Below are 18076 nucleotides of genomic sequence, written 5' to 3'. Positions count from 1 at the left end.
TTGCTCTGGCACTTAGGTAATGAGTAGCAAGCACATAAACAAACACAGTACATGTGTTAGGCATAAAGTACAAATGTAATTGCCCGAAGCATAAAGAATGAGACTCTGTATTGCTGAATTGGGATTTCATTGAACGTTTATTTACTACATGCATACAATGGTCCACATGTCTAGTTAACGAATTGAAATGAAAAAATAACAAAGGTGAATCGTTCAACCAACTAAATCTTCCTAACCATAGAGATTTTTTTTGTAACATTCTTCTATACTGTTTATTAAGAGACTAATGGCACTCTTTCAATCTGCATTTCCATTTGTACTTATCGTCTTAATTCAGATAACTTCGTAAAACGATATACTCGTTATTGTTATGGATTAAATGTTTTCTGATACTTATAATATAATATCATGCTAAAACCATTTATCATACAAATATAAATACCGCAATTGCGTTTCACATCCGTATAGTTTATATCCAGTTGAGTATCTCCCAGTATTACGGATTCTCCGTCCCCCTCTCTCCTTTGTAATCCATTCGGAATGATAGGTTCTCTTAATTTAAAGGTAGGAAAAGTGATTCATCCGTTGTAACTTTAGAAACGATGTTAATGGTAAGCAGACATTGCGCTGGTCAGCTTTGGCTGCCGGTTTAGGCATAGGTTGGTTTGAGTATCGAAGCCATGTCAAGAATGAAAAGCAGCATGCAATTGAGCATAAATATCATCAACAACAAGTTTTAATCGAGGATGCTAAGGCAGCTTATGCCCGTAGCAAGGAGCCCTTGCAACCTCCAACAGGTATGAAGGAAGGAAGATAAGCCAGACGACGCGATCTATCAAAGAAATGGAAAATCTGTCTATTTTGTTGATTCATTTTATTGTGCTTTTCCATGGCTCATTGTTATTTACGTGAATTAATATACTAATCAGGATTGTTAGAGAGTCCGTCATTGACTTTGGATGCAGACAACTTGGAAGCCTATTTAGCTCGACTTGAAAAAGGCGCTTAAATGGACGTAAACTTTTGGAAGAAGGAAATAGTAACTCATACAAAAGTCCGTCAAGCAGACAGTAGTGCCATGACTGAATCAATTTCACTTTTGTAAATGTCATCATATCTCTTCAAAAGAGAAAGAAACTACAAAGTCAAAACATGTTTCACAAAAGATGCGGTTTTTAAAAAACAAACCCAATAACCATTTTCATGTTGAAACCTTTATTTATTATTAGTAACTGTATTAAGAGTCCACAAAAAATTATATATAATTCACATAATTACACCATTAAATTCCACTTTTAATCTTTCATGTCTGGACTAGCACTCGTCGTACTTTCCTTCCTTCGACGACGCTCCGAAATAACGCTCAACCCAGGAAAGAAAGCTCCATGGTCCGGTCCTTCATGTGCAGACTTTTTACTGGCGATCGTTGCTTCGTTTGTGTTTGGGGAACTCGAAAGTTGTTCAGAGGCAGTAAGCTTATCGTATTTTCTAATTAGATCCCCCAAGTCATGGTGAGATGTAACAGGAGTAGGTTGAACATGCTTATTAATAAGATTAATCTCTTGACTCAGCGTCAAAGCGCGATATGAGAGACGAATTATAGGAACATTTGTGTGATCAATGTCCTGCTTATCAGGACCTAACCATCGACTTTTAATTTGACGCTCAAATCCGGATTGCAAAACACTATTTCTTGCTAATTCGCACATGTCGACGTTAGAAAGCTTGTAAATTTGAGCTGCTACCGCATACTCCTCAATCAAGGGCTCTCTCGTAAAGGCGAATTGAAGTGGATCATCTGTCGAAAGACTAACGTTTAAACCGCGTTTGAAATAAGAGATAAAAGGGTTTTTATCATACGCCAAAAATAGAGCATTATTGGAAAGAGGAGACATAGCAATTGGAATCTGATCCAAATACCAAAGGTACTGCAAAAATGGAACTTTTCGTAACAAAATCCCATGAGCGATACCTTGGCTAAGCAAAAATGCACTTGCCAAATGGTCGGTATCTCCTGCTTCACCGCAGTGAGGACGTAAAACAAATGTATTGAAGCCCCTCATTTTTCTCCAAACGTTTAAACTTGTCATATTTGCGTACATATAATATAACCAGTAGCTGTAAGGAGGATTCAACCCGATATTCCAGTGAGCTGGGAATGGGAATTTGCGGTAAGTTCTACGTTCAGGTTTACTTTCATCGTCCACAGAATCGAACCCGACTACTCGCTGCAGGAAAACATGCAGCTTAGGATGACTAGATGGGTCTTTGGTAACTTCAAAAAGAGGCTCGAAAATGTTTCTGACAACCTCCTCAAAGTTGTGTACAATACCAGATTTTTTGTAAATATCGTATAAGCGAGGAACTTGGATTAACCATCTCACATTAGCGCTGTAGAGTTTATTATCGATGATCCAAGCCGCAAGCCTATCCCATTCATTCTTGTTGCGTCCATAAATGGAAATACGGTATTCTGCCATTTGGTATTTCTGAGTACAAAGATCAGTAAAAACTTCCTTTGTCAGTTCAGCAAGATAACGACCTTCAATATCATTATCGGTTTTTAAGAAAATAGTACGCAAACGCGATTCGCCAATTGGATTGTATTTTAAATTGAATTTGTCAAATCGATGAAAGGTATCTGCGTGAGCATGCATATCAAGAGTGTCAATACTCAAATCATAGGAAGTTAATTTTAGCGAGTTAAATACCTCCTGTAAGGTTAAGAACTTTCCATCACGCCAGATAACCTTTTCGTCGGGGGATTTGCGAAGTTTAGCCTTGATGAAACGCAACAAGTGCTTTTGATTGGCAAGGGCAGAGTGATGAACGTGTGTGTCCACCTTACGAACATTGTAAAAATCACGATGAGGCACCTTCTTAGAGTCCGCAAGTTCCTGGTACTCATTCAGGAGAATGTACATATTCCAACGCCCCTCTAAGTATTGTAATCTTCGAAACGAGAAAGATTTGCTGGGACCATCAGAGGATGCTGAAAGAAGGAAATCTAAATCCATGTAATAATCGCGAATGGTTGGCACATGAAAGGAAGGGGTACTGGCCAAATAGGCACTTTCATTTTCGTAAACCTGATAAATACCCTGGTGGTCGAGATGAAACATCATCTCGTTGGCTATTCCTGGGATCTCGCATTTTTCAAAACAAAATTCTTCTTCCTCTTCACCTTCTTTTGCAGAGGGATATATATTCCAAGACTCGTCGTCTCTTGGGTTATCTAACTCTCCTTGTAAACTAATGCGAATGTATTTGTGACGCATGTCCATGCATTTGTGAATGGACATGTATATTTCAGCCAGTTCGTCTGAAAATAAGGGATCATTTGTTTCCATGTTGCCGGGGTCTTGCTCAGGACCTCCGGTATTGGAAACAAAAGCATCGTTTCCTTGTTGGACATGGGGCATATGAATATTATTGACTTTTTCCTGCAGCTTGGGGTTTAGTAATTTTGAGCTATCAGGACCAGTCTTCGAATTTTTTATATCCTGGTTGACTTGAGCGGGATCCAGCTCGTTTGTCTGTCTACGAGAAGGTTGGGAACTTGAGAAACTTCCCCGGTTCCCTTGAGAGCTATTCATAGCCAAGTACTTGGCATCTTGCTAAATAAAAGCTTGTCAGATTACTGCTTTCTATACCATCTACATCCGGGAACTAAAAAAGCACCTTTTCTTTCTTTAAGATACACTTAATAGCTTTATTGGTAAATATTGCTCACAGCTCCCGGACGAAATATATCATACCTGTCTTAAAGAACGCTCAAAGGCATAATCAAAATACGGAGTATCTAGACTAGAAATTCCTGGGTTTAAATCACCCTCGTCTTCATCCTCTAGCGCTCTTGGTTTGGCTATATAATGCTTCAAGGCTTGTTGTTGAGCTGTGTCAACATTCTGGTTTTCGTCCTGGTTAAATTGTGGGATCATTGAATCTTTTCCTTGCTTAAAAAAAAGATAAACAGCTTTTATAAAAGGTAAATTCTACCACTAAAAGATAACTTTACCTTTTGGTAGAAACCAAGAAATTTGTTGCAAGCTGTATGTATCAATGCCTTCAATATTTAAAGAAATGGAAGGATATCTTTAAATATTATACCGACGTTGTGCATACTGCAAAGAGACTTTAGAAGTAAGAAAGAAGTAAATAAATAAGGAAAAGGTAAGAGGCGACATTTTTTTATTATGTGTGTAGTAACATTAATGGTGTGAGATTATTTATAAGAGTAAGTGAATTGACTGACAATGAAATAGTGGGTAGAGCACCTGAAATTCGCCATGTTCTATCACAAGCTTACTATATTCGAGTATCTATAGAGCATGATGAATGAATTGTAATGAAGAACAATTTACGAGAGGTGAATGTCTTTTCATAAAGGGTTTCAGATAAAACTTAATGTTACGCTATAGTTGTGATAGAATTGCTTTGTAACGACGGGAAACAGCACACAGCGAAATAGGTAGGGTCTAAGCTAATGCATCTGCGATATCAGGACAGACTTGAGCACATGAATGTACATTGAAGAGAAAATTAATAATTGATTCAATACTAAAAAAGTATATGAGCCCTAAGTCATCATCACTAAAAAGACATAAGAAGAAAGCTTTCAAAATTCATACCTTAATACAACCTAGGCATAGGCGTATTAAACTCGTTTTACTAATGCGCAGGACAAATGTTTGGTTTTATGAAAAAAGGAAAACATTACATCCAAAACACAAGTAGGAAGAAAATGAGAAATATGAATTAAGAAAAAGGTACGGCTTCCGACGTGACGATTAGGAGTGCTCCAAAAATCAAGTAAGCAATCAAAAATTTTGTTTAGTACTTTGCGCTCTGTGCAAACAGCCGGTGGATAGACGCCAGAAGCAGGGGAACTAGAATGATCGTAGTTCAAAAAGCTGAGATTACCAAGTTTTATACAAACAACACGAAGGCCACTTTCTCTTTTCAAGGTATGTAAAAAGGTTTCAATGGAAGAAGAAAGGATAGAAGGAATGGCATAGTTGGGAGGTTCATATGCGGAGAGAATTCCATGGGACAAGCCAATAATTCTGGACTTTTGATCTTTTAGCACTGGAATTAGACGAGAAACATTGGCAAAAGATTCGCCGAGTTGTTGAAAGGCATGGAACCAAGCATCTTTTCCAATATTTTCAATTGGCGTGTACAAAGAATCTCCAGTTGGAACAAGCACAAGACCACGAAGACGAAGAGCATATTCTTTGGGACCCCTTTGGTTCGAAAAAGAAGATAAAAATCTTTCTACTGCTTCGTTTTGAGTCACAATCAACGATTGAATGTAAGGACGCTGTTGCATAGAGACGGTAGCAGCCTCCGAAGCATCACGAACCAAAACTACGACGATGAAGCCCCGGCGATCCAAATCGTGTGCAATAATGGAAGCTAAGGAATTCCAGGCCGAAAGCACCATCACCTGGGTTTTCTGGTGGTTAGGAGCTCGAGGAGCTCGACGTTTCTTCACGTAGTCATAGCGCTTGTAATAGGAGAGACCAGCAAGAAATATAGCAGCAGAACCCAAACCAACGGAGACTCTATTACGGTTCATGAAGGAAACAAATTGACTGCCCAGAGGTTTGACAGGAGGAGCAGCAGGTGGGTTTGAAGAAGTACTTTTTTCATGGACAAAGTCTAGCACATGTAGACTAAAGTCTTTAACATTGCCAAACAAATCAGCCGCCCAACGTTCAGGATTCATTGTCAGAAAATAAGCAAAATAAGTCAAAAATTTGCTATCAAAATCAATGCAAAAGGCTTAAAAAGTTATAAAAACTTTGAAAACTATAATCGCTGTGGTGGATGCGGTAATACAGAACGTCAATTGACTTCAAATTCAAATATGCGGTAAATCGAAGAAAACAGATAAGAAGTGATGAATAAAAAAACAAGAGAGCTTACTTTAGATAATAAAGAGGACTAAACTAACAGATCGTCAAACGCTTACTCCAATTTGGTACTGTTCACGAGAGTTGGGAGTGGGAATTAGTAAAATGATATCAAAACCAGAAGGAACTGAATGAGTCAAGGTGGATATGTGATTAGCCTTATTACACTGATTTTTACAATTCGAAATGATCTTTATTTGGTTTTATTAATGATTCTCTTTTATGCTTCAGGTCAGCCATGAGAAGCTTTTCTGCTTAAAAGAAAGAAACTTGAGATGAGAAGAAGTATGAGTTTACAAAAATGAAGTCTAACATGAAAAAGTATGTCAGTTCTTACAATTTCACTCACTCACTAGAAGCATCGGAAGTTGACCGTGGCGACCGGTCTTTTCATATTGGCAGGTTCCACCAGAAACAAGCATAGCTGTAACAAAAGTACCTTTATTATATTTTTCAAGAACCGACGTCTATGTCCTGTCTTTTTTGTTCTACCCAGCTATCCAACACATTCCCTGATGCGACAAATCTACAGTGTCCTGAAGATACCAACGAGAGGCAAAGAAAAGCAAACTTTTTCTTTATAATAACCTCTTCGTACTTAAAAAAATCTTCTTGTTTACAGATGGAACCGTTTACCAGCTCAAAGCTCAAATACATCCATCAGACCAAATTTCATATTCAGCACCCTGGATTGAAACGGTTTTTTAAATGAGCTTTGGATGAGCTATGGAATAATACAACGAAGCAAGCTCTTCGGTTTCTTTGCTACTTGATCATCACTTCACTTGAATTTCCACCCAATTCCATAGTTGGTATTGGTCTCATCGCTCCTATGACTTGACTGTTCAGAAAACTCAACAAAACCATCATTCTCCTTTGCTGATTTCCATTATCTTTTCGTTTTTTGTTTACATTGAATTCTACCTATTGTTTACATAAAAAACCTAAATTGTGAGGGATAACATCAATACCGTAATTTATTTTCTGCATCCCAACGTCTTATGGGACGCTATAAAATTAGGTAATATGGTTCGTTTGCTGACACAGAATTTGTCTGGCCACGTTATCTGACAAAGAATGACTGACGTCATTGTCCTTGCTAGAGTAAATTTAAAGGCTTCGGATTTCTTCCCCACATGAACTACACCACAGCTAAAGGTTATCTGATTAGTGATCGTTACTTCGCTACACTTCACAAGTAAACAAAGGATACCTTGCTTTCTTTTTGACTTTCTTATATCATCATATTCGAAACCGCAGATTAACAATAACCATGAGTTCGATTCATACAGCTAGCAATAACAACATTGTCTACCTAGACATGTCTGAAATCATTCGCCCGATTCCTCCTGTTTTGGACTATGAAAAAGTCAACAGTATGAAAGATACAATGGATGGAAATGTGCCTCCTGCTACTTGCAATATTAATCCAGGAGACCTTACAAAAGGTGAATTGCCTCCTGTTGATGTATTGACTTTTAAGAAAAGTGGTCGAACTTATTACTTTGCATTTGGTGGATGCCATCGTCTACGCGCTCATGACGAGTCTGGAAAGCAAAAGGTTCGCTGTAAATTGGTAAACTGTTCTCCTAATACCTTGCGCTTGTACTTGGGTGCCTCTGCGAATAAGTATTTAGATAACTAAAGGAAGTGAAAGGGAAGTAATATTTGTTTTTGTTGACATTTATCAATCCTTTTTTTCGCTAAGATGGAGACCCAAATTATAAAACCCTAATTTCTTGCTGAAAATCCTCATTTTTTAAGTTGTTTTGACCTTTGTACCTTGTTTTATTTTGTCTTGTTACAAATTTTTGTTTATGCTTTAGAATTATTTATGGAAACATTCTTGTAATGTATAATAAAATCATCTTTATTAGATGAGACAAACAAGATCGCAAAGATACTTAGCTACTTACAATGTTAAAATAGCGGTCTGAAAGGAAATCGACAGGACGGTTGTATTTTAGTCATATTGATGATTTGTATACTTTTTTTTTTTTTTCTTCAAAAGCGAAAACATAGTCAAGGAAACCAACTTTGCCAAGTAGCTTTTCAAATTACTGAAACAACGGTTAACGAAAAATATATATGTATTTTCTCTGTTTAAAAGGGGAAAATTCATTAAGAAAAGAAAGAAATGTATGCTAAATCGTTCATTAAATCTCAAAAAAAAGCCTTAATTAAATCACGTTCAACGAAATTTAAAGATAGTGAGCCGAAACCTTTCATAAATAGATACATAGTTTTGTCATTCTTCTAGCGAGGCATCTTTTGCAAGTTACTTATACAATCGTACGCCATGCTGTCAATAAGTTCCTTGGGTAAAGACTTTCGTTTACTGAGTTCTATAGACCTTTCAATAATCATGGACAACTGAGAGGCCGACATTGCTGTCATTAGCTTCGAGTGAGTATTGGAATCTGGCGAGGAAAGGGAATTCCGTTGAGGGTTATGTGAAGGGAAAGAAGGGACGGGGTTTAAAAAGGGATGCATTAATAGCTCCGGAATAGTTAGCCTTTTTTTCTGGTCTCGTTGCAGACATCGTTTCATAACATCCATTAAGTCGGGTCCAACGACCACACCATGTGCATGCACATTAGGGGACGGTTCAAAGTTTGCGGAAGGAGGAACGGCAATTTCAGGAAATTGTATTTGATGCCGCTCATCAGGAATTGCAGCTATTGCTTGTATCATCTTCAAATGAGCAAAAGGTGCTCTTCCATAAACCATTTGGTATAGAATACAGCCTAAACTCCAAACATCACTCGGCCTTCCTAGCTTAACTAGCTTCACGCCTAAGTTTGTATTTGCATTCATATCAGTCAATGCTTCTGGTGCCATGTAATTGATAGTTCCCACATGCGAGTCTCGATGAATATTGGTAGTATCATTCCCAATCGCTTTTGCAATGCCAAAATCGATAAGCTTAAGACTTCCTTCTACCAAAAGAAAGTTAGCAGGTTTTAGATCTGAATGAACAATGTTTTGCTCATGGACGATTTGAACTGCTTGCAACATTTGCTCCCAATACATTCGTATAAAGTTGAGGTTAATTGGTTTAGTTGCATATTTATTTAGGAGTTTTGCCAAGTCAGTCTCCCCATATTCCATTACCATATTTAATTGCCCAATTGAATTGTTTGCTTCGGCAGCATATAATTTTACAATACGATCGTTCCCCGATAATTTTCTTAAAAGAGCAATCTCGTTTTTATAGCCCTGAATCGTCGAATAATCAGCTTGTAAAAAACTAACTTCTTTGAGAGCATACAATCGACCATTCTCAGGTGAATAAATTCGAAACACTGTACTGCTGCCACCTTTACCCACAATCCCTAATTTGATAAACGGTAGGTTAGCAACCGTTGCTACATCCTGAAGAAACTTGGGTATGCCATTGTTGTGAGAAGGATCCACCAAAGAGTTCATTTTCGGAGGTGGCCCATGTAATTGTTCTTGCTGATCAAAACGATGCTGCAAAGGTACAGAAGGTGCCTTCATTGCTGAACTTTTATCGGAAGCAAGTTCTTTCAAATGCGGCTTTACAAATAACGATTCTTCAAATTGGGCAGGATTAACCGTAGCACGCATAGGAACATCATGTGCATTAGGCAATGAACCTGCTTGGATATCAGATGGGAAATTGGACGCTTGAGTAGGAAGCACAAATGGAGATGTAGTTGAGTTTTCAGAAGATTTCATTTCAACATCGTTATCATTATCATCGTCGATGGCATGGTTCATAGGTTTCAATTCTGATGGAACCTTGACATCTGAGGATAACGTATATTCAGCTCGTTTTGGTGGACCCAGACCTATCCGGCCAATTCGACGCCAACGAGAGACCGACAGTGACCCAGGAGTCTTGTTATGTGTTTTTGACATAGACTCATTTTCTTGTGGCTCCATAGATTGCATGCGCATCGAGTTCTGAGCTGGCATAGGGGTAACTATGTGCTCATGAGAACGAATCGGTTGGAAAGCAGGAGACTTCACCTCTCTATTAGGAGCTGTTCCGTATGAAGTTAAGTTAAACAGTTCTGGCTCTTTTATACGAGCCTGAAAGGTTTTTTCTGCTGTGTTCGCATCACTGGACCTTCTACGCAAATTATCGCTGATGACTGTCCCATCAGAATGTGCACTTTTTGACGAGAATGTGTCATTTTTTAATGATAGGTCCTGATCCTCTGAATCCTCAAGGAACGAGAGTGACTCTTCGTCAAACGAGGAATCTGAAACTAAGTCCGCAATATTGGTCACAAGTGGATCACGGTTAGACATATACCCAATTAGCAGAAAGGAAGCATTCCAATATTCTCGAATTGCTACTGAATTATTGAATATTACTGTGATTATTAAGTCTTAACTAAATCGTTCTTGAAACGCATACAAATTGGAGAAAAACCAAAACGATACAGGTTCTGGTAACTGTTACTTGCTGTTCTTCAGCGTGACTTTAATGAAGCATACCGAACTACGTTAAATATACTTAAAACAAATATTATATTAATTTTACGATTATAGAAATTAATTGAGAAAACTGCTAAAGCAGTAATTTTAACATATTTCGTATAATTTTTTAAATTAAATAGTCTTGAAAACTGTTCAAGTACTTCTTCGATTTCGTGGCACTTGAAGCTCGAATTCACTTGTGAGAATGCAGCTAACAGAAGAAATCCGACGAGTCAAATCTAGCAGTAATTTGAGTAAACCAGGTGCAGAGTTGAGGAAAGTCTAGATTTTCGAATATAAATAAAGAGGACACTTCTCGGCAATACTACACGCGTATCCAAGTCCACTTAGACATAAATAGAAAGAACAAAAAGAATCAATAGTCATTACCATGAATGAAATACCAAATTTGTGATGGCTTAGGGCACCTTAATTTTTATTCAAAAGAAATAAAAAAATTACCGACTTGAATGTTCTTGAGCAAGGATTACTTTCACCGCAGAAGGCCAAGACCACCCACTCAGAAGAAGGTTTCGACGAATTCGACGGTGATGAATATGATTTTGTTCCTGAAATTGAAAAACAAGGGATCTCGGACTTAACTGGTGCCATTTTATGGCTCTGGTTTTATGATAGCAGGTATCCTCACGTTCAGGGTAAATATCTGTTAAAGTAGAAATGACACGATGTTGACGAGCAAATGCTTGCATTTGTAAATCAAAATCCAAAGACAAGCATGAAGGACAAATAAAGGCACCGCAAACCATACACCGTCTTAGGTCAATGCAATAACGACAAAGTGGTTTTGACCATTTTTGTGAGCAATATACACAAGGGGGAAGTACTTTAAGCATGTAAGAATCTGCAAGTTCACTTTCTTGATCGGCTATTTTGCATGCGTTCAAAGGACATCGGTGTACGTCAGTTTCTATGGGACGTCCATGTGTCGTTGTCATTTGATCCAAAGCGCTCTGAAATACAACTAATCGACTATGCCAATTGCTAGTTAATCGGTCGTCTTCTGTACCGTCGGGTAGTAAAGGTTTTTGTAGTTCTAAGCCATCGATACCCATAACATAAAACCTTTCAAGCGAGAAAACTTTATTTTTTGCTACAGCTTGCAAAAGCTCAAGAAGGCTTAATACTGAAACCCCTTGACACCAGCGTATACTAAGCGTCCGAAGAGTAGGTATGTTTGATAAAATAAAAGCAACTGTGGAACTTTTGATGCCGGTACCATCCAGCACGATAGTACTTAGTCCCTGGAATTTTTCAAGCATAGAGCATACAAATGGATCTTGGATATGCGGCCGTAAGATGGAGGGTCTTCCATATAACTGCTTTTCATAAGCCCATAGTTCATCATTTGCAGCAGAAATGGTTTTTTGGTAGGGAAGCTCCGTAGGGCTCGCATCTGTAAATCGACATTCCTCTAGACGACATTTTTGAAGCCAATGATAGAAGTGTCGATTGACATGCATAAGTCTGTACAGATCAAAAACGTCAAGGTAGTGAACAATGAGAGACCAAATATCACGATTAGTGAGAAATCTTTTGGAGATACTTTGGCCCGGCTCAACAGATCCCTCATGTTTCTGTATAGAAAGAGCTGTCAGGCTTTTCGTTGTATACTCCAACTCTTTGTCGTAAATAGAAGAAGATAATTCCATTTGAGAAGGTATATCGCAAGCAAATGGTTTAAATTGTGGTTACTTACAACTTAGAGCCAATTTCCTTTATAAGCCAAAAACGCAGACCGATGTAAGTGAATTATCTCTCACAATGCTGAATTTCAACTCAATTTCTCAAAATGTCCTTTTTTGGATCCTTGTTCTTCAATTTTTACGAACGCTCAGAATTGGGAGGTTTTTAAGAATACAGGTTCAGGTCTGAAAACTGCACTTAATTGGTGAATAAAGATCTATGAAGCTTCTTTTAAAGAATGAAAAAATAACTTTGTGTCAAACATGGAATGAACTAGTGTCTTATTGTGTAAGATTAATAGAAATATAGGAAGAGGATAGACAAAGGAAGGTAGGTAAACCATCTGGATCAAACTGTTCTCAAACTAATAAACATTTTCTTATTCTCGGAAATCTTCTTTCAAATTATCTCATGCTTCTCTGTTTTTCATGTTCAAAACTGTGACAAAGTCATTTAATTCGTAAGACCAATACCATTGTCTTGCTAGGCATTTAACGGTCATGTTTGTTATGTAAAACTCTTTTTTGATTACAGTACGGTTTTGAAATATATACATATTAATTCATTTAAACATGGAACTAACATTAAAGTTGTCATCCCTCAAAGAGACATTAGACTCATAGCATCATAAAAAAGCGAAATTGCTTATTTTCTGGAAGATCGTTTTACAGCAAAACTCATTTTTGACCGAAATAATGGTGACCGCTTCTTTTTAAGATACAAACTGAGCACTCTTTTGGTATACTTTCTCTGTTGTTGAAGTGATGCCGTTTTTCTATAATTTACAAAACGGTGAACCCCTTTACAACCTGCTTGATTTGGAATTTGAGACGTTTAAGATTGTTTACAACAGTCACTATACAACTTGGGGTATATATCCAACATTAGAGTTAACGCAAACGGAGGACAATTCATCGATATATTGCATAAATTGAAGCACAATGTATGATCCGTCATTTCTGAAAGATGTGTCACTAAGACGAAGCGGTTGCAGTATATTCTCATTGATTTGCTTTCGAGTAAATGAAAACAACAAAAAAGGGCAAAAAAAAACAAAAAGGGTAATAGAGGGTGATTAATTTTCATCAGAGAAAATCTGTAAAAAGCGAGTCGTAAACTTAATATTATTCAAGCTTTCTTTTGGTAAATTAGAACAGTGATAGCACCTTTCTTTTATTCAATCATTGTAAGACATTGGAATAAAATACGATTTGATATCAAAGCATTCAGTCGGCTATATATAAAAATGATTATAAAAATGTCGACATGTTTCGGTTCGCAGATAACAACAATCAAAAACTTTCTTCGTACGCACATACAATAAGGAATCTGGAAAGGGAAAGAAAAAATAATCTATTTTAGCATATAAACAATAATATGCATCATGATTACGAAACATTAACAGGGGAAGCTAACGGCTGGTTAAATTAGTATAGAGTAGGCCATAAACACAGGAAGGAAGAACGATTCACAATTTTAGGGTAGAAAACGGTAAGTAGGGATGAGAGTCACTTGAAATCTAGGAAAAGGAACAAAAAGAAGTTGGCAAAATCACCATTAAGACGAACTTGCGTCTGTTCATATAAAATCGAGTATAGCTATCTGTATGACACCGCGGTAAAAAAAGGAGAAAAGCAAACACGATTAAACTATAATGTTACAAAACAATTTGTTTTTTGTTTTCTGGTTGATAGGAAAAAAAAGTTATTGGCTTTTTTCTCACAAAAGCCATAGGTCCTTAAAAACGGAGCACAAACAAAAACGTTTGAGCACTCTCTGCCTACCGCATGCGAGAAGCTCAATAAGATTTAAAGCTTCATTTAATAAGGATGAAACGAGTTAATGCAAAGGGGAATTGTATTTTATACCTGCTTAATTGCTTCATCATATTGGGGAGGCTGGTCTTGGCTGGAACTTGGACGATGGTAAGGTGGTAAAGGATCCAAATGTTGAACGCGAGAAGCACTATCAACTTCCTGATACCTTTGTAATAGCCGATTCCAACATTCTACGAAATCAAAGATTCCGCCTTCGTTAAACTGGAACTTAACCTATCAAAAACAGTACTGTTAATAAATAGTACAACTTTATAACCTGTACCTACCTCTGCTTCAGAAGGAATTCCGCCATTTTTGACTGGCATTACTACGCCTGAATAGTAATTAGCACCAAAAAATGCTAATCAAAAGGCAGTTAGCATCACAAAAGGAAAGAAGATTGTGGTTTGATCATCATACGTTGATTCAGCTTGGTATCCTTTATATTGCTGATTGGTACTTGGAAATCGGCAAAGGTGTTATTCTCTTCGTCAGTGATGTATATTATCTGGGGAAAAGGATCAGCAAGGAGTCTTCAATGATATATTTCTTCATAAAGCGTACCCGTTGATTTGTAAGATACAGGCATCCTTTTGTGGAGGTCCAAGATTTGGCAGAAGGAGGATTGCATAAGAGAGAAAGCGCAATTCCATTGTAGTGAGAAAAGACGCATTCATTTTCAAGAAGCAATGGCTCTTTGAAAGACCCTTCTTTATATGTAACCCAGTTGATGCTCATGTTTTATGACGTGCTCTTGAGTTTGTGTTAGGTTCTTTGCAAGTCGTCTCATCTCCTGTTTGCCCTGAGACAAGCAAAGGTAACGCCCCAGGTAACAGACTCATATACAGTATGGAGTAGTGGAAAATTCGATGACGGACCCCGGGGGGAACAAACGAGCAAGCACAATAAGCATTGCATCTAGAGGGCTGACCAAATTAAAGATTGAATGCTATAAACATATAGAACGGTAGTCCGTAAAACATAGAAACTTGTTTTTTTTTTGCCTTACAATGAAAGCGTAGTGATTTACTATTAATTTGAAAAAAAAAAATAATACACTAAAGAAATCATGCACACTCCAACGTCTCATGTTGGATTGGCTCGAGCAGAAATACATTTCAATCAAGGTTTCCTTCAAGCCTCTCTTGTATATGGTTGGCTTTGGATTGATCACAAGACTCTTTGCAGTTAAAACGGCATCTTCTATTCAAATCTAGAGTATCATTTTCTTTGTAAACAACAACAACTGACGCAGAAAAATCAACACTTTCATGAAGTAACAATATTACAGCACTCCTTAGTATTATCCCTTTTCGGTAACAGCCTCGTCAGAACGAATACTTCAACACGTCCCGCCCTTGCTGGATGGCAATACTTGAGAAGTCATACTTGCTTCGGTTCCTATTTGGAATTTATTAAGAAATTTACAATTCTATTCTCAGTAAATATAATCATAAACAACTTCTTCAAAGGTACATTGCTAAACACTGGACTGTAAATTGTGAGCAGTCAAACATACGCTTCGGTTTATAGTCGGTAATATATGAAGTCGTGTTATATGTCGATAATAAAATAAGCATTAGGGTGTTTCGCTTAGATTTGGCCAATGTTTATTTGAAATAATTTTGTACTTGAAGTCTCGTTTACAAGCTCTCCAAAGTCGTCAAAGGAAGAATTAACATACTAATTTTTTTGATTTTTTTTTTTTCTTTTTTCCAAGGTAAAACGACCAGTTTAAATGAGTTTATTTTATGCAAAATAAATATATAAGGTAGGCAAATCAAGTATCGTAGTATACTAAATTCCCCTAACTGAAACAAATAATTCATTACCAATGTTAAACATTAGTTGACTTTAAAATGATGGTTTTGGATATTCGTGAATGAAATGCTCGGAAAACTATATTATTAGTATATTACACGTTAAGAATGGTAAATTGAGCATGTGCAAAATTCTTTTTTATTGAGAATATTGATTTTGACTCTAATTCTTATTCTACCGTTAAAATAAAGTAACCAACTATAAAATCAGTCATAAGTATCTTAAAAGATTAACAGACGCATATATATAGGCTTAACTAAAATAATCCAAGTTTTCTTATGTAAGATATTTTTAGGAATTAATTCAAACCTTATGTTTATACTGAGTACGAATGCAGTAGTAAAACTTCAGTATGTTTGAATATGATTTATCCATTCATTTCTTGAAAGATGATTTATCTTTATTTTTTTATAATATTAGACGAAAGTCACTTTGCAAAACGGCATATGAATTTTGCAATTGTAATCAATAAATACCATTGAGCATTCATTTATAGTAGTGTAACTTTGCAACAAATTCGGTAAGGAAGAGTCTATTTAATACAGTTTATACTTTTAGGCGAAGTTACAATCTCGTACGACAAACCCTTTTATAGTTTCGTCATCCACGGATAAGTACCGACATAGCAACACGTATATAAATTTAAATATGGGTTGATTCTTTCTCCTTCCCCCATTCCTCCTTTTTCAATTTTGGTGAGACAACGTTGAATAATCAAATTTATTCCTTTCACATAAACATATATAGCTGTTTATCGGTTCTTCTTTAGTTTTTTGGAAAAATGAAGTTTTTCAGTGTCGCATTTTTTGCCATTATGGCCTTGATTGGTATTGCTTTTGCCTCCCCCTTGAGAATGCAAGCTTACGATGACATCAACTGTAAGGGTAGTAAAAGTTATGCGATTTCTTTGAACAACTGCCAAAAGTTCCGTGATATTGCTTCCATCAAATCATATGTCGATCGTGGCGTTTGCACTGCCTCCATCTACGCTACTGATAATTGCTCTGGTGATCCTATCTTGAGACAAGAGATCCAATCTGGCTGCAACAACTTGGATGTCTCCGTTTCCGGCTCTTGGGTATTCACCTGCTAAGTCCATCATTAGAATTACCATGGGTAGCAAAGAAAAAATCCTTTGATGGGAATCGCTGTGCCGTCTAGCTTCAGCTCTTCCTGGCTTTAGTATAAATATACTGATATGCTTTTAACAATATCTGTCATTTTTGTGTAGTAGTAGTAAGACCGGAACGTAGCTTTTGCATTGAAAGGTTTTGACTTTGAGGGCAAATCAAGTTGATACTAGTTTATTTGAATGTCTAGCTGAAAGACATCATAGAAGTTTGAACCTACTGTAGACTTTAAAAAGAAAAGAAAAGATCGCTTTGGTTTTTCTCACAATTTACCTGTCTGAATGCATGTTTACCATTGAACCATTCCATATTACACATAAATAAACTTGAGTTAACACAAAGTACTATTATGATGCTGCTTTGGTGGTTTAGTGGTATAATGCTTCGTTGCCATCGAAGCGACCCGGGTTCGATTCCCGGCCGAAGCAAATTTTTGAATTATTTTTTAAATCGAATCTTCATTTTTTTCTATCAGTAATAGACCTTCTAAATGAAAGGAAAAAATTGTATGCACGTCGCATTCAAGTGTTATGTACAGATTATAAAACAGGGAAGAAAAAAAACTTGGCAAATGGCAGCTTCTCAGAAAATAAATTTTTCGTATTCGGGTTATAGCCGTAGCTTACTTTTGTGTAATACCAAGATTCGTAATGGTTCCTACTAATTACAGAAGGAAACCCTAACATTGCCATCGCCGCATGTGTTCTTTAGAAGGAATAAAACAAAAAAAAAAAAAAAAAAAAAAAAACAATGTTGACTATCTTTCTACTTAACCTTGATTCCATTTATTCAATATGTTTTTCATAATTTACAAACAAAAATAGAGTATAATCTTTAACGAATTGGAATCATATGTCATCTCTAACAGGATAGACGCTTTTAAGAATGCTATCATTTCTTTGTGACTCTCAACCTGTACTCTGAAGAATTAGATTTAGAATAATATATACGTAAGCATTACTATGCTATTAACCTTCGACACTATGCCTGAGTGGTTAAAGGGATAGACTAGAAATCTATTGCGGTCTCCGCGCGCAGGTTCAAATCCTGCTGGTGTCGTTTTTTTCTTCTGCTCTTTTTTATTAAGAGCGGTTCAACAATTAAAACAAGCATTTCTAATTGAAATCATATTTAATATTACGGTCGTAACTCTTTCACTTCTTATCAAATGAAAAGGAACTATGTAACTTTAAGAATTTTTTTTTCATTTACAGCTAAAACTGTATGTTTACAA

At 36.7% G+C, this 18076-nt stretch overlaps 8 protein-coding genes and 2 non-coding genes across 10 annotated transcripts; 5 read left to right on the top strand and 5 right to left on the bottom strand.

The window, feature by feature from the left end:
- Nucleotides 1-480: 480 nt before the first annotated feature.
- Nucleotides 481-1249, top strand: SPOG_02246 (F0-ATPase subunit E). Its single transcript, XM_013168187.1, has 3 exons — nucleotides 481-564; nucleotides 620-797; nucleotides 939-1249. Exons 1-3 carry the CDS (start codon nucleotides 541-543, stop codon nucleotides 1007-1009), a joined length of 273 nt encoding a protein of 90 aa, XP_013023641.1. The 5' UTR covers nucleotides 481-540; the 3' UTR covers nucleotides 1010-1249.
- On the bottom strand, nucleotides 1136-4053 carry SPOG_02245 (adenosine deaminase Ada1). The gene is made up of 2 exons (XM_013168186.1): nucleotides 3759-4053; nucleotides 1136-3617 (listed from the first exon to the last, which is right to left on the bottom strand). The coding sequence occupies exons 1-2, from the start codon at nucleotides 3939-3941 to the stop codon at nucleotides 1296-1298; spliced, it is 2505 nt and encodes an 834-aa protein (XP_013023640.1). The 5' UTR covers nucleotides 3942-4053; the 3' UTR covers nucleotides 1136-1295.
- Nucleotides 4054-4179: 126 nt separating this feature from the next.
- SPOG_02244 (DUF1776 family protein) lies at nucleotides 4180-6023 on the bottom strand. The gene has a single exon (XM_013168185.1). It carries the CDS (start codon nucleotides 5729-5731, stop codon nucleotides 4658-4660), a length of 1074 nt encoding a protein of 357 aa, XP_013023639.1. The 5' UTR covers nucleotides 5732-6023; the 3' UTR covers nucleotides 4180-4657.
- On the top strand, nucleotides 5932-7903 carry SPOG_02243 (sulfiredoxin). Its single transcript, XM_013168184.1, has 2 exons — nucleotides 5932-6239; nucleotides 6278-7903. The coding sequence occupies exon 2, from the start codon at nucleotides 7192-7194 to the stop codon at nucleotides 7561-7563; it is 372 nt and encodes a 123-aa protein (XP_013023638.1). The 5' UTR covers nucleotides 5932-6239; nucleotides 6278-7191; the 3' UTR covers nucleotides 7564-7903.
- SPOG_02242 (TTK protein kinase Mph1) lies at nucleotides 7812-10311 on the bottom strand. Its single transcript, XM_013168183.1, has one exon. It carries the CDS (start codon nucleotides 10197-10199, stop codon nucleotides 8175-8177), a length of 2025 nt encoding a protein of 674 aa, XP_013023637.1. The 5' UTR covers nucleotides 10200-10311; the 3' UTR covers nucleotides 7812-8174.
- Nucleotides 10312-10483: 172 nt separating this feature from the next.
- On the bottom strand, nucleotides 10484-12572 carry SPOG_02241 (F-box protein Pof13). The gene has a single exon (XM_013168182.1). The coding sequence runs from the start codon at nucleotides 12038-12040 to the stop codon at nucleotides 10829-10831; it is 1212 nt and encodes a 403-aa protein (XP_013023636.1). The 5' UTR covers nucleotides 12041-12572; the 3' UTR covers nucleotides 10484-10828.
- Nucleotides 12573-12609: 37 nt separating this feature from the next.
- SPOG_02240 (WW domain binding protein-2) lies at nucleotides 12610-14685 on the bottom strand. Its single transcript, XM_013168181.1, has 4 exons — nucleotides 14456-14685; nucleotides 14312-14399; nucleotides 14179-14252; nucleotides 12610-14125 (listed from the first exon to the last, which is right to left on the bottom strand). Exons 1-4 carry the CDS (start codon nucleotides 14627-14629, stop codon nucleotides 13937-13939), a joined length of 525 nt encoding a protein of 174 aa, XP_013023635.1. The 5' UTR covers nucleotides 14630-14685; the 3' UTR covers nucleotides 12610-13936.
- Nucleotides 14686-16373: 1688 nt separating this feature from the next.
- Nucleotides 16374-16913, top strand: SPOG_02239 (uncharacterized protein). The gene has a single exon (XM_013168180.1). It carries the CDS (start codon nucleotides 16494-16496, stop codon nucleotides 16803-16805), a length of 312 nt encoding a protein of 103 aa, XP_013023634.1. The 5' UTR covers nucleotides 16374-16493; the 3' UTR covers nucleotides 16806-16913.
- A 286-nt stretch (nucleotides 16914-17199) lies between these two features.
- SPOG_16255 lies at nucleotides 17200-17270 on the top strand. Its single transcript has one exon. It is a non-coding gene; the product is annotated as a tRNA-Gly (tRNA).
- Nucleotides 17271-17819: 549 nt separating this feature from the next.
- Nucleotides 17820-17901, top strand: SPOG_16254. Its single transcript has one exon. It is a non-coding gene; the product is annotated as a tRNA-Ser (tRNA).
- The last annotated feature ends 175 nt before the right edge of the window (nucleotides 17902-18076 follow it).

Source organism: Schizosaccharomyces cryophilus (assembly GCF_000004155.1).
Source record: "Schizosaccharomyces cryophilus OY26 unplaced genomic scaffold supercont4.4, whole genome shotgun sequence".
NCBI classification, from domain to species: Eukaryota; Fungi; Ascomycota; class Schizosaccharomycetes; order Schizosaccharomycetales; family Schizosaccharomycetaceae; genus Schizosaccharomyces; species Schizosaccharomyces cryophilus.
Note: the sequence above shows the minus strand (reverse complement) of the source record. Positions and strands in the feature narration are given on the sequence as shown.

Excerpts from the sequence above, each read along its gene's own strand:
- SPOG_02239 (XM_013168180.1), top strand. The coding sequence starts at position 16,494 with ATGAAGTTTTTCAGTGTCGCATTTTTTGCCATTATGGCCTTGATTGGT.
- SPOG_02245 (XM_013168186.1), bottom strand. The coding sequence starts at position 3,941 with ATGATCCCACAATTTAACCAGGACGAAAACCAGAATGTTGACACAGCT. Across the intron at positions 3,618-3,758 it reads TTGAGCGTTCTTTAAGACAG|CAAGATGCCAAGTACTTGGC; the intron begins GTATGATATATT and ends GCTTTTATTTAG.
- SPOG_02242 (XM_013168183.1), bottom strand. The coding sequence starts at position 10,199 with ATGTCTAACCGTGATCCACTTGTGACCAATATTGCGGACTTAGTTTCA.
- SPOG_02244 (XM_013168185.1), bottom strand. The coding sequence starts at position 5,731 with ATGAATCCTGAACGTTGGGCGGCTGATTTGTTTGGCAATGTTAAAGAC.
- SPOG_02240 (XM_013168181.1), bottom strand. The coding sequence starts at position 14,629 with ATGAGCATCAACTGGGTTACATATAAAGAAGGGTCTTTCAAAGAGCCA. Across the intron at positions 14,400-14,455 it reads TGTATCTTACAAATCAACGG|ATAATATACATCACTGACGA; the intron begins GTACGCTTTATG and ends CCTTTTCCCCAG. Across the intron at positions 14,253-14,311 it reads GGATACCAAGCTGAATCAAC|CATTTTTTGGTGCTAATTAC; the intron begins GTATGATGATCA and ends CCTTTTGATTAG.
- SPOG_02241 (XM_013168182.1), bottom strand. The coding sequence starts at position 12,040 with ATGGAATTATCTTCTTCTATTTACGACAAAGAGTTGGAGTATACAACG.
- SPOG_02246 (XM_013168187.1), top strand. The coding sequence starts at position 541 with ATGATAGGTTCTCTTAATTTAAAG. Across the intron at positions 565-619 it reads TAGGTTCTCTTAATTTAAAG|ACATTGCGCTGGTCAGCTTT; the intron begins GTAGGAAAAGTG and ends AATGGTAAGCAG. Across the intron at positions 798-938 it reads GCCCTTGCAACCTCCAACAG|AGAGTCCGTCATTGACTTTG; the intron begins GTATGAAGGAAG and ends CAGGATTGTTAG.
- SPOG_02243 (XM_013168184.1), top strand. The coding sequence starts at position 7,192 with ATGAGTTCGATTCATACAGCTAGCAATAACAACATTGTCTACCTAGAC.